Here is a 12347-nt window from a genome sequence, read left to right as displayed (position 1 = left end):
ATCTTTCCTTGCTCTCATAATGTTCGATGGGCCAGCTATTGCAAATGATGATGATATTGTCATCATTTCTTTCTTCAAAGATGTCCATCTCGCAGTAGATCGATTATTTTTGTTCATCACAACTGACATTCTTCTGATGTCAACGTTTGCCCAGATCGCTTCAGTGAAATAATTCTTGGTGGGGGGGATGAAATCCTTCACTCTACATTTCCTCTTAAAATCTCATCCTTTATCTAAACCTTGGTGTTCAAATAAATGTGCTGAGGCTGTTCAATATTGCGTATTGCAATTGACTTGCATCCAGGTTCATATTTTGCCTACAATAAAGTGTGCAACGAATGTAAAGCAGTTACTAAACATTCAAAATTAGAGTTTGAACAGGCTAAGGGTATAAAACTTGTTTCTTGTCCAAATGATAGTCAGGCATTCTGGTCTCTTGCCAAACCTATTGGTCGTAACTTTTGCCAACCTCTGTCAAAACTATATAGTTCTATTCCAACCTCAGCTAAAGGTAAAGATAATTGAACTCTTTTATGACGTCTTGGTAAACCATATTCTGCCATTCCCAGTACACTCCATTCAATGTCTGCTGTGGTCTTCCCTCGTAAGGATGTCAGAAGAATTTTGAACAGTCTTGATATCAAGAAAGCTCCAGCTCCTGATGATATTTCTCCACTTGTTCTCAGAACTGTGCTCCTGACCTTACTCTTGTACTGTGTCTCCTTTTTGCATGTTCTTATTCCACAGGTGTTTTCCCTTCTGCTTTGAAATTTGCTCATATCCAGCCAGTTCCTAAAAAGGATGACAAATCCCTTCCATCCAATTATCATTCCATTGCACTTACTTCAACTGTTTCCAAAGTAATGGAGAAATCTATTAACTGCCTACTCCTAAATTATGTAGAAACCTTCCATCTGATCAATGATCACAAGTATGAATTCCGTCAGTCGATCCACTGGTGATGTTCTGGCTTCTGTTATCCATCTATGGACAAATTCAATGGAAAAGTTTGGCAAAACTCAAGCAGCTGCTCTTGACATTTCAAAAGCTTGTGATCATGTTTGGCATAATGGCTTCCTAAATAAGCTTCTATCTTATGGGGTTTCCAAATGTTTTTTGTAATTGGGTATCAGGTTTTCTCTCTGACTGCTCAATGCAGGTGACGGTACACTGCTCTTTTCTAACTTCTTCACTAATGCTGGTGTTCCCCATGGTTCAGTTCTTTCTCCCACTCTTTTCCTCTTGTATATTAATGACCTTCCACTGATTGGAAACCCTATTCATAGTTTTGCTGATGACACCTTGCATTCCACCTTTCAGTTTGTGAAAACTTGCCCTGTAGCTTCAACTTCACGAATATCCACTACCAATTCCCCAAATACTGGTCTCCAGGTAATTCTCAAGTGAGGCAAAGATAATTTAGTTGATTTCAATCCTTCTAAACTTAGTCCTGTCTTATATCTTGCAAAAAGGTTTCTTCTGCTTCTATGTTTATCTTTAATGACACTCAGATTTCTAGACAAGATCATATATGTCTACTAGGGATTACCCTGACTTCTAACCTGTCTTCGCATAAGCACATCACAAATGTTGCTTCCTCTGCATCTAAAATACTTGTTTTCCTCTTTCACTCTCAGCATTACTTTTATTCCAAACAGCTGCTCACTCTCTACAAATCACCAATCTGTCCTACATTGGAATATTGTTTGTACATCTTGTACAGTGCCCCTAAAAGGCTTCAAGATTTCATTCTAAGAAGAGCACTTAGGTTAATTAATGACCCATCTCTAACAAAGGCTCTTCACTCTGTCCGATAGTTGTTCTGTTTCTGCCACATGCCTTTTCGAGAGATACTTCCACGGGCACTATACTTCCGAATTGGCTTCAATAATTCCTGCTCTCTCTTCCAGTCTGGTCTGAACATGTACCACAACCATTCATCATTCTTTTACTGTCCGACTTCAAACTCACAGAACCAACTTTTCTTCTTCCTCGTTAACTTCCATTTTCTGGAACAACCTCCCTTCATACATATTTCCTGAAAATTGCAACCTACAGAAATTCAAGTCTAATATCAACATGTATCTTGTTTCATTTTCTCAACCTTCAACTCATGCATGGTGCTAAGCAGTATAGGTTTTAATACCTTTTGTGCTTGGGGGTCTTTTTTTTTTTTTTTCAAAAAAAAAAAAAAAAAAAAAAGGGGACGTGGTTATCTGCTTTATAAGGCAATGGTTAGGCTCCATCTAGAGTGCTGCATACAGATTTCATTGCTCTTCTCTGTACCTGTTTTTATAGATGCAGAGAAGAGTAGCGAAATTAATGTGGGGAACAAAAGGGTCCTGTTACCAAGAAGAAATACTTCAGTTCCTAAAATTGAAGCATCTGGAAATTAGGCACCTGTGGGGAGATCACATTGAGGTTTTTAAGGCTATGAACACATTAATGAACTAAATGCTGATGGCATTCATACTCTTGCTGAGATAACTCACATGAGGGAGCATAAATTTATATTGAATAAAATTATGACTACATGATAGAGGTGCAAAAATTAATTTGAATTCAACCAATTGATTTTTGGAACACCCTTCCAAATGGTGTTGTGATGTAAATGGGTAGTTTGAATAAATCAAGGAAGGAATATACAAATTATTAGAGGATGTCTACATGTACAGATGAGGATTTTTTTTTTTTTTGGATGACATATAAGCTTGTTTCTTGCATTGTTTTTCCTACTAATAATCATGTTTATCTTTATAGTAAAGCTTTCAATTGATTTATTTTAAGTGATATAGAGTATTGATGACTACACTAATATTGGAATGCTGCAGTGTAATAAAATTTACCTTTCATAGAAGAAGAAGAAGAAGTTGAAAAATGCATATCTGTCCTATTTTAACTCCTGTTGTAATTTTGTAATTTGATTTTTTACAGCAGCAGCCTATATTAATTAATTATCGTAGTAGGCTCTTGTGCGACTACCCGAAGTTAAGCAGCGTTAGGTCCAGTTAATAATTGGGAGGGTGACCCCATTGGAATACCTGGTGTAATTGCCTTCCTTCCTTTGTCAGGGAAACGGGAAACATGCTTTGTAAAAAGGATAGGTGGAACAGGACCAGGGTATGGCTGCCAGGGGCAAAGGTTGATGACGTAGAGCGGATATCATCTTTTAAGGGCACAAAACGTGATATTGTTGTACACGTTGGCACTAATGATATTAAGAGTAGGAGACCGGCGGAATTACTTAACAAGTACAGGTCACTGTTGAAAAAAAGCCATGAATTAGGGTTGAATTTGAAAGTGTCTGCAATTCTGCCCAGACACGATAGGAGGGAGTATATGATGAGAGCCCTATCGATCAATTCAGCGCTGGAAAGATTGTGCAAGGCTCAAGGGGTAGAATTTTTTTCAGCCTGGTCTGTACTTGTTAACAGGAGAGACTGCTTCTATAGGGATGGGATACACTTAAATACAAAGGGTGCAAGAATGTTTGCTGATGCTATCAAGGCAGTGTTCGGTGGGTCGGAAAACTGCTAGATTGGGGGGGGGGGATACCAGGACTAATAGATTAACAGTAGCCACTGGCAGAGGTGAAAGTGATTCTTGCACTGCTTCTATTGGAATGAGCCACAGCCTGGAAAATAAGATGCAGGATATTTCAGAAACTGCTGGGAATCATTGGGGTACAAATAAACACATAGGTTGTGTTAGGGTAGCTAAGAAAAAGAACAGGCGCATGTATACTTGCATGAACACCAATGCTAGGAGTTTAGTAAATAATTTGATGAATTTGAGGTATTGCTCAAAACATCAAAGGCAGATATTGTGGGGATTTCAGAGACGTGGTGTCACACAGATATAAGGAATGCAGAACTGGAATTTGGGGAGTACAATATCGACAGAAAGGATAGGAAGGGAGGAAGGGTTATGCTATTAGTTAAGAAACACAAAATACAATTAAGTGAAGCCAGTCGACATTGCTGGACAGTGCAGTGTCGAGTCAGTTTGGTGTGACATAAGCATTGGGAGATCAAAATTGAGAGTAGGAGTGTGCTATAGGCCTAATGACTCTGATGAGTATAATAAGAAACTGTACGGGGAAATAGAGTGGGCCAGTAAATCAGAGAGTCTTGTAATGGGGGATTTTAATTTCCCAGATATTGACTGGAATTTGTGGGCTGGTCACTCACACACTAGCAAGGCTTTTGTGGATTTATTGGATGATTGTTTTCTACATCAGCATGTTCGGGAGGCAACTAGATGGAGTAATACTCTTGATTTGATTATCAGTAGTGATTCTTCATGCATTAAGAATCTGCAGGTAAATGAACCACTAGGTGGCAGTGACCACAGTGTGCTGAAGTGGGATTTACTCAAAGAGGTAACTACCATTAGGGGTAAAGGGAAGGGTTATTGCTTTCGTAAAGGCGACTACGATGGACTTAGACAGTATTTAAATTCTATACAGTGGGACCAACTGATGATGTTACCAACAGCAAATTCAAAATGGGAAGCATTCAAAGAACTTATCTTGGAAGCTGCTAGGCTTTACATACCAGTTAAGAAATATTGTTCAAGGTTTAGGCCTAAGTGGATGTCAGATGAACTAATGAGACATATGGCAGAGAAGAAAAATGCATGGGATACATACAAATTAACACGTGACACAGAAGCCTATGATAGATATAAGTTGATCTGTAACCAAGTTACAAAGGAGGTTAGGCAGGCGAAGGCAGATTACGAGAAATCTTTGGCAAGGGATGCAAAGAAAAACAGCAAAGAGTTCTTTACTTATGTAAACTCTAGAAGGAAGGGGATGAATCAGATTGGTCCACTTGATATCGATGGGTCAACTGTTGATGATCCTGCTCAGGTAGCTAACAAACTGAATGAATATTTTGCATCGACATTCACACATGAGGAGTTAATCAGCGAGGGGAATGCCAGAGGTGTATTCAACTCTGGCAGTAAGCTAGAGAATCTTGTAATAACTGAGAGTAAAGTGGAGGAGAAATTGTTGAAGATAAATACAAAAAAGGCACCTGGGGTGGATGGGATCTATCCAGTTATATTAAAGGAGGCAGCAAAGGAAGTAAGCAAACCCTTAGCCATAATTATGAGAGCTTTCTTGGACTCCGGGGAAGTACCCATGGACTGGAGATGTGCAAATGTGACCCCAATTAACAAAGGAGGATCAAAGGGCGACACGAATAATTATAGACCTGTTAGTTTAACTTCTGTTCCTGGAAAATTAATGGAGGCACTGGTTAAAGAAGCACTGCAGGATCATCTAGACAAGACTTCAGTTATAGCTCAGACACAGAATGGTTTTGTTAAGGGGAAGTCTTGCCTGACCAATTTGATTGGATACTATGATGCAATCACAAAAGAACTGGATGCAGGGAATAACTTTGATATTATATACTTGGATCTTAGAAAGGCTTTTGATACTATTGCACATGGAAGACTGCTGCACAAATTGGAGCAGTGGAGGCAAATTGCTGCTATAGATAAAGGGGTGGTTGAGGGGGAGAAGACAGAGAGTGGTAATCAATGGACACTGCTCATCGTGGACTAATGTTATTAGTAGAGTCACTCAGGGTTCAGTATTGGGATCATTATTGTTTTCTGTATTTATAAATGATATTGATGATGGTATATCAAGCTTAATGTCCAAGTTTGCAGACGATACGAAGGTTGGCAGGGTTGTCAAGGACACTACTGACACTATGCTACTGCAACAGGATCTGGAAAGGTTGAGCTGATGGGCTGAGAGGTGGCAAATGAAGTTTAACATTGACAAATGTAAAGTACTACATATGGGAAACAGCAACCCCAGAGCAACGTATCAACTCTGTGGTACTACACTGACAGTGGTAGAGAATGAAAGGGACCTGGAGGTGGTTGTGCAGGCAGATATGAAGTTTTCTGAGCAGTGCAGATGGGCTGCAAGAGTAGCTCATGGTGTATTGTCGATGATATATAGGAATTTTTCTAGCAGGGATATGGAGGTGATTATTCCCTTGTATAAGGCAGTACTCTAGGTGTGGCCTTGTCAGGCCACACCTAGAGTACTGTATACAGGTCTGGAGGCCTCATTTCAAGAAGGATGTAGAGATGCTGGAACGAGTACAGAGAAGGGCAACAAGATTAGTGAATGGAACAAAGGAGTGCTCTTACGAAGAAAGGCTTTATGTTTTGCAAATTACAGTGTCTGGGGACTAGGCACCAGTGAGGTGATCTGATAGAGAAGCCTTGAATGGATTGAGCATGCTCAATGCTGATGGAATTCTTCCTCATGCTCAGAATAATCACCTGAGAGGGCATAAATTCAAATTGAGAAAAGACAGATGTATGATAGACGTGAGGAAATTTGCCTTTAGCCAGCAGGTGGTTTGTTGGTGGAATAGATTTTCATCCCTTGTCGTGGAAGTTATTATTATTATTATTATTATTAATAGCCATATGGTGCAAGGAAGCCTGAGGCTTATGCTGCACCAGGAAAAAAAAAAAAAAATTCCCAAGTTACCCTGAGAGAGAGAGAGAGAGAGAGGGGGTCAAAAGTAGAAGGGAATCACCAAGAAAATGAAGAATGATGATATCCAGCTCAGGACCCTGGGTGTGCCAAGCCCATACTCACCAGATGTGAGCCCCCGGGGTTGAATTTTTTGATAGCCTAAATAAGTTTAAGGCTCAGCTGGATTGGTATTTCGAATGAACAGAGGGGTGAAGTGGAAGTGGTTATTTTTTATTTATTATTTTATTTTATTTTTATTTTTGGCTGATGCTGCATAAGCTTGCTTTCTTGCATCAAATGCCTCTACTAATGCTAATGCTAATATAACTATTGGCTTTAAAATTTGTAGATCTGCAATACATCTGTAGAAATGTCATATTTTTTCATCCCCTTTTAATACTTGATTCACTTTAACAATCATGTTTAGAAGTTATAGTGAACTGCAAAATAAATATTAATAAACATTCCCATGTAACCATTAATTGTTAAGAAAACAACAAATGATCAGCAACATGGAAATATGTGGAGAAATATAGCAACACATGCAACAACTTTGTGTGAGATTGGGTAGAACATTACTTACAGTGGTAAATAAAGAAGAAGTCTAGTATATTGAGAACATAAAAAAATGTGCAATGAATAATTTGAAACTAATGCAGTAACTTTTAGTTCTGAATGGCCAGGTTAATTTACGTATACCTAAAACTAGATCATAGTTGGAAAAATTTGGTTATAACAAAAAAAAAAAAAAAAAACTTTATCACAAACCACAGGCTAAACCTCAGTTGGTGACAGATTATTATACACAAATAATCTGTCATCAACATTTAATTTATATACATATACAATAATCTATTATTATTATGCATATGATATATTATTGTATGTCATATGCATAATATACAATAATATGACAATTTATTGTATATGCAATGAAAACTGGAGTGTAATTTTGTAAAGACTCCTGTATTTTGTAATACTATTGTTCTAACATGTAATTATCATGTTAGAATAATGTATCTCTTAATTTGGATTACTAGTTTATCACAATTGCAATTACTTATTCTTTCAGTATTAAAGTATTATTTAAAGTATGAAAGTATTAATTAATTAAGTAATAAAAGTTTTATTTAAATTGATATATCTGTTGAAATACTGATAAGATATAATAATGCCCCTGACTGAAGCATATTAAAAATAATGTAAGTAACACCAAATCTCTCATTTATTACAGCCTATAAATCACCCATGATTTGTGTTGCTGAGGGAGGCTATTATTCCATGGTGGCTGCTGTAGCTATCCTTATGTGCCTTGTTGTAGGAACTGCCATTGTAGCTACTATATTCATTAGGAAGTCAAAGTTTTCGGTAAATACATATATATTTCAGATTTAAGTTCAGATGTATAACATCATCAAAAATCTCATATGAGTGTAAAACCATTTCATATTTTAGGAAAAGTATAAGTGAAATCACAACTTCTAAGGGCTGTTAAATGAATCACAGAAATGTTGAATGGAGGCAAGATGCTGGTGTGTGCTAAACAGATACCTTGTATACATAATTCTCTGAAAGCAAAGAAATGTAGTATATGATTTGTGTATGTACTCAAACTGTGTATTGCACACACTAAATTCATCCAGATCAGAATAAAATTCTGTATTACACTTTAACTCTAGGAGCATCTCCAGGTGGAAGTATTCACTATATGCAATTTACAGGGAACATTGTCTGTATTGTAAGAAAAGTACTCCAGGTTTAAAATTGGAGCAGACAAGTATTTGGCTGTGTATGTCCAGTTGTGGACATATTGCAATCTGAACAAGTTTTTGTTGGTTTTTTTTGTTGTTTTTAGGAGCATTAACAACTAAGGCCATATTGCTCCAGGGATATGCGGTGGTCATTCCCTGACCTTTCCACATCCTCCGTATTTGGTGGGCATGGGCTCGAACCCTGGTCTAATCAAGAAGCGAGTGCTACGCACTGCTGCTCCTGCCCACCTGGCTACAGAGGGGCCTCTGAACAAGTATAGCATACCATTAACAATAATACAAGTGTGTAAGTAAATGACTTTGATACAGGAAAATTGCTGTGTAGTGCTTTTGTTGAGCTAGTGAAAATGGTGGATATTCTGTTTTGGTACTTTGTACAGTAAATTCAGAATATGGTACTCCAACCCTCATTGGAAACTTTTGTTTCCCTGCCATGCAATTTGTTGGACACAATCATTTCTGATTGCTGAATCCTCCCAACCATAAAATCATAATTGACTGTTGGTAAATCAGCTTTTTGTGTAATTTTATTGACTAGTATGCTACATAGCATTTAATTTTATTTTCAGCATGCCTCAATTCATTCAGTTCATATGTTAACAAAGTTAAAATTACATGAACAAACTAAATTTTATATGCCATTGGAATTTCTTCTCTTCCGCATGTGTTATAGCTAGGTTCATACAATGAATGGGAAATGCTTCTAACAAATTTTGACCAATAGATATTTGTCTCTTGTTATATACACATAAGAATGAAAATTAATTGTTCAAAGAAACTTAAAAAAGCTTTAAAAATGTTTTGTTAATTTATACACTATCTATATTATGGAAGGATTTTTGTAAAGCACCAATGAAGGGATGCTACTATGTGCTTGCTCCAACATCTTTGCCTGTTTGCTGAAAATTAAAACAAAAGTGAGCCATATATATAAATTTCCCTCAATATTTTAAACAGAATTTTATTCACCAGCGGCCTCAAATTTTACCATTTGGCAAATATTTTAATGGCTATAGCCCTGTGAACCATGAAACTTTTACTCCAAAAGAAATCTGAAGAAATCTTTTACTCCTGAAGAAATCTGGATATCTCTATTGAACAATTTGTTTAAAAAAATAATTAATAAATAACTAAATAAGGAATGGAATTAAAAATTAAATAACATGCAAAAAAACTAAACTATTGCCTTGTGATGAGCCTTGATGGAAAGCTTAAAACTAAAAATCCCCTGATTAGAACAGAAAAAAAATAATACTAATGTTGAAAGAGATGAAAGAAAGGGTTAAATTTTTACTGGTTATTTATTAATTATTTATTTAGTTATTTATTATTATTATTTTTAAAACAGTTAATTTTATGGGGAAGTATCCGGATCTCTTCTTCAGGAAAGCACTATTTTTTTTATTTATTTATTTTTTTTTTTTGATTTGGTAGTTGTTGGCGCATCGGCTTCTGTGGCCATATTGCACCTCCCAAGGTTTTTGCAGTACTTTGATCCAAGCCCGAGGCGGGAATCGAACCCGCGACCTTTGGGTTGCCGGGCAGGTACTTTACCCACTCGGCTAGCCCGGTCGGCGGAAAGCACTATTTGAAGGTACACTACTCACAAAAGGAGATCCAGACAATTTTCAAGTCCATTAGACCTTCCTAGATAAACAAGCGACTCTGACAGGTATATAAGGAAATTAGTTTCTAATATATAAGGAAGCTAGTTTCACACAAGTTAGTTTCATGTCAGTGGCATATAAAGCCAAGCTAACTGATTTTGAGAGTAGTATTATTGTCAGATGTTACCTTGCTGGCTTTTTAATTTGTGCAGTTACTTACAGCCTACACCAACCAAAGCTGACCTTCAGTACATGATATGGAAGTGTAACAATACCACCATCATTCAGCAATGCACAGAAAGACAAAGGAAACTCACTTTGTGTGATCAGAGGTTACTCAGATGGATTGATGACATTTTCATTAGACATCTCTGCAAAACATCAGCCAGATTTTAAGTTCTGTAAAAACACACTATGTATGGAACTCCACAGGCTTGGTTTTCATGGGATGGTAACAATGCATAAGCCAAACAACCAACTGCAATCAGCCTTTTATGGTGCAACAAACAGTATAATTGGTCCATAGAGCAGTGGAAATCAGTTCTGTAGAGTGATGAACCTGGCTACACCCTATTCTTATGCGCCTCCGTAGCCAGGTGGGAAGGAGCAGCAGTGCGTAGTACATGCTTCTTGATTAGACCGGGGTTCGAGCCTGTCATCACCAAATACGGAGGATGCAGAAAGGTCAGGGAATGACCACCGCATTTCCCAGAGCAATATGGCCTTAGTTGCTAATGCTCCTAAAAACCAAATTACAAACAAACAAAACAACCCTATGCTTATGAAATTATTTGTGAGAGTGGAGGATGCCTGGAGAATATCTGCTTCAAGAATGCATCATGCAACAGTAAAGTTTGGAGGAGGTGAGATTATAGTCACTGTTTTTCATGGAATGCAAAAGCAACAAGCACCTTTGGTGACTGTGCATTGAATCGTTAATGCACTAAGCCTGTTTTGTGCAGGCTGACACCTGCACAAAAGTTGCAATGATTCAATCAGCTGAAGTTGCAATTCCTGATTTGAACTCCCATGGGCCAAATTCCACCCAATTCCAGTTAATCCCATCTGCAGGATGTACTGAAACAATGGGTAGGGCTCAGACAACACATCCAAGTAAGCTACATTGGTAGCTTACTTGGTTGCTATTCTGTAGGAATAATGGAGGACTATAACTGCTGCAGTCTGTCATTTGTTGGTGGAATGCCTGCCCAGGAGGGTAGAGTGCATTATGAGAGAATGGTTTATGGACATGAATGCACAAAAGTTAGAATGGCTGGCACACAGAGTCCCAATCTGAACTTATGGGATGAACTGGAACTATGGGTGAGGGCCAGACAAACAAATCCTACATTTGTAGCTTACTTGGTCATTGTTCTATAGGAGGACTACACCTGCTGCAGTCTATCATTTGTTGGTGGAATGCCTACCCAGGAGGATAGATGCATTATAGTGGCCAAAGGGAGATTGATATGCTATTGAAGTGAGTGGCAGCAATATGAAACTGACACCTGTTCAGATACTTTTGCAAAATGTAACCAGACATATGAGCCATACTTTGTTTTTTTGTTCAGATCTTTACAGCATAATCCTGTCTGGTGACTAGATTTAGTGGTTATTGAAATGCAGTGTTCTTTCTCTCACTGAGGACTTGGGGAATCTTATGAGAGAGAGAGAGAGAGGGATCCTTGGTAAACAAAATACTCATATAGGAATTTAGGCCTCCAAGCATGTAGTTGTTTCAAATGATGCACTGATTGTGTTTCAGTAATCAACTAGCAAAAAGAAATTAAGGTTGTCTATCATATCATATAAGAAATTATAGCGACCTAGTTATTACAAACGTAACATCATAAATTAATACATATAAGTTGACATGGAATAAGAAAGTCATATAACATAACTCAGAGATAATATTCAATACCGAAAAACATATATAGTTTTATAACTGCATTGGGTATAAGTTTAGGGTTATATTTTGTATTGGAATTTTATTGTACTTGAATAGAAATCATGACTCAGACCAGAGCAGCAAAGCAAAAGGCTGAAACTAGTGGAAGTGCTGTGGCTCAGGGAAGAACTGAGGAGGGGTGGTTGTCCTCTGGATCACAGTCTATTGAAATGCACTGCTTGTTTGATGTTTGTGGATCAATCAGGAATGGGACATGATATTGCCAAGGGGAATGTTTTTGTGTGTGCATGATGTAAGGAGTACGGGTGAAATCAGGCACCAACTCAGCATTGATATGGGCTTATATGAGAGCTTGAAGGACAGAGTGGATGCCCTCGAATGATTTAAATTGAGGACCCATCAGCTCTCAGCTGCCCACACCAGAGCTTGCACTTGAACTTTACACAACACAGCGGCAACCCTCAAGGCAGAATGTGCTGGTCCCAAAGGAACTGATTGTTGTAGGTGACTGTTGTCAGGGAAATGGGGGAACATATTGTGAA

General features: G+C 37.8%; 1 protein-coding gene across 1 annotated transcript in view; it reads left to right on the top strand.

Moving 5' to 3' along the window:
• nompA (no mechanoreceptor potential A) overlaps positions 1 to 12347 on the top strand; it is a 672626-nt gene that overhangs the window by 545728 nt on the left and 114551 nt on the right. The window contains exon 14 of the mRNA XM_090385870.1: positions 7752 to 7885. Coding sequence (XP_090241996.1) covers positions 7752 to 7885 — 134 coding nt within the window. The remainder of the gene's footprint in view (positions 1 to 7751; positions 7886 to 12347) is intronic.

This window comes from Mastigoproctus giganteus, chromosome 12 (genome assembly GCF_048544385.1).
Source record: "Mastigoproctus giganteus isolate SK-2022 chromosome 12, ASM4854438v1, whole genome shotgun sequence".
NCBI classification, from domain to species: Eukaryota; Metazoa; Arthropoda; class Arachnida; order Uropygi; family Thelyphonidae; genus Mastigoproctus; species Mastigoproctus giganteus.
The sequence above is the reverse complement of the archived record's forward strand: the minus strand, read 5'-3'. Positions and strand labels throughout refer to the sequence as shown.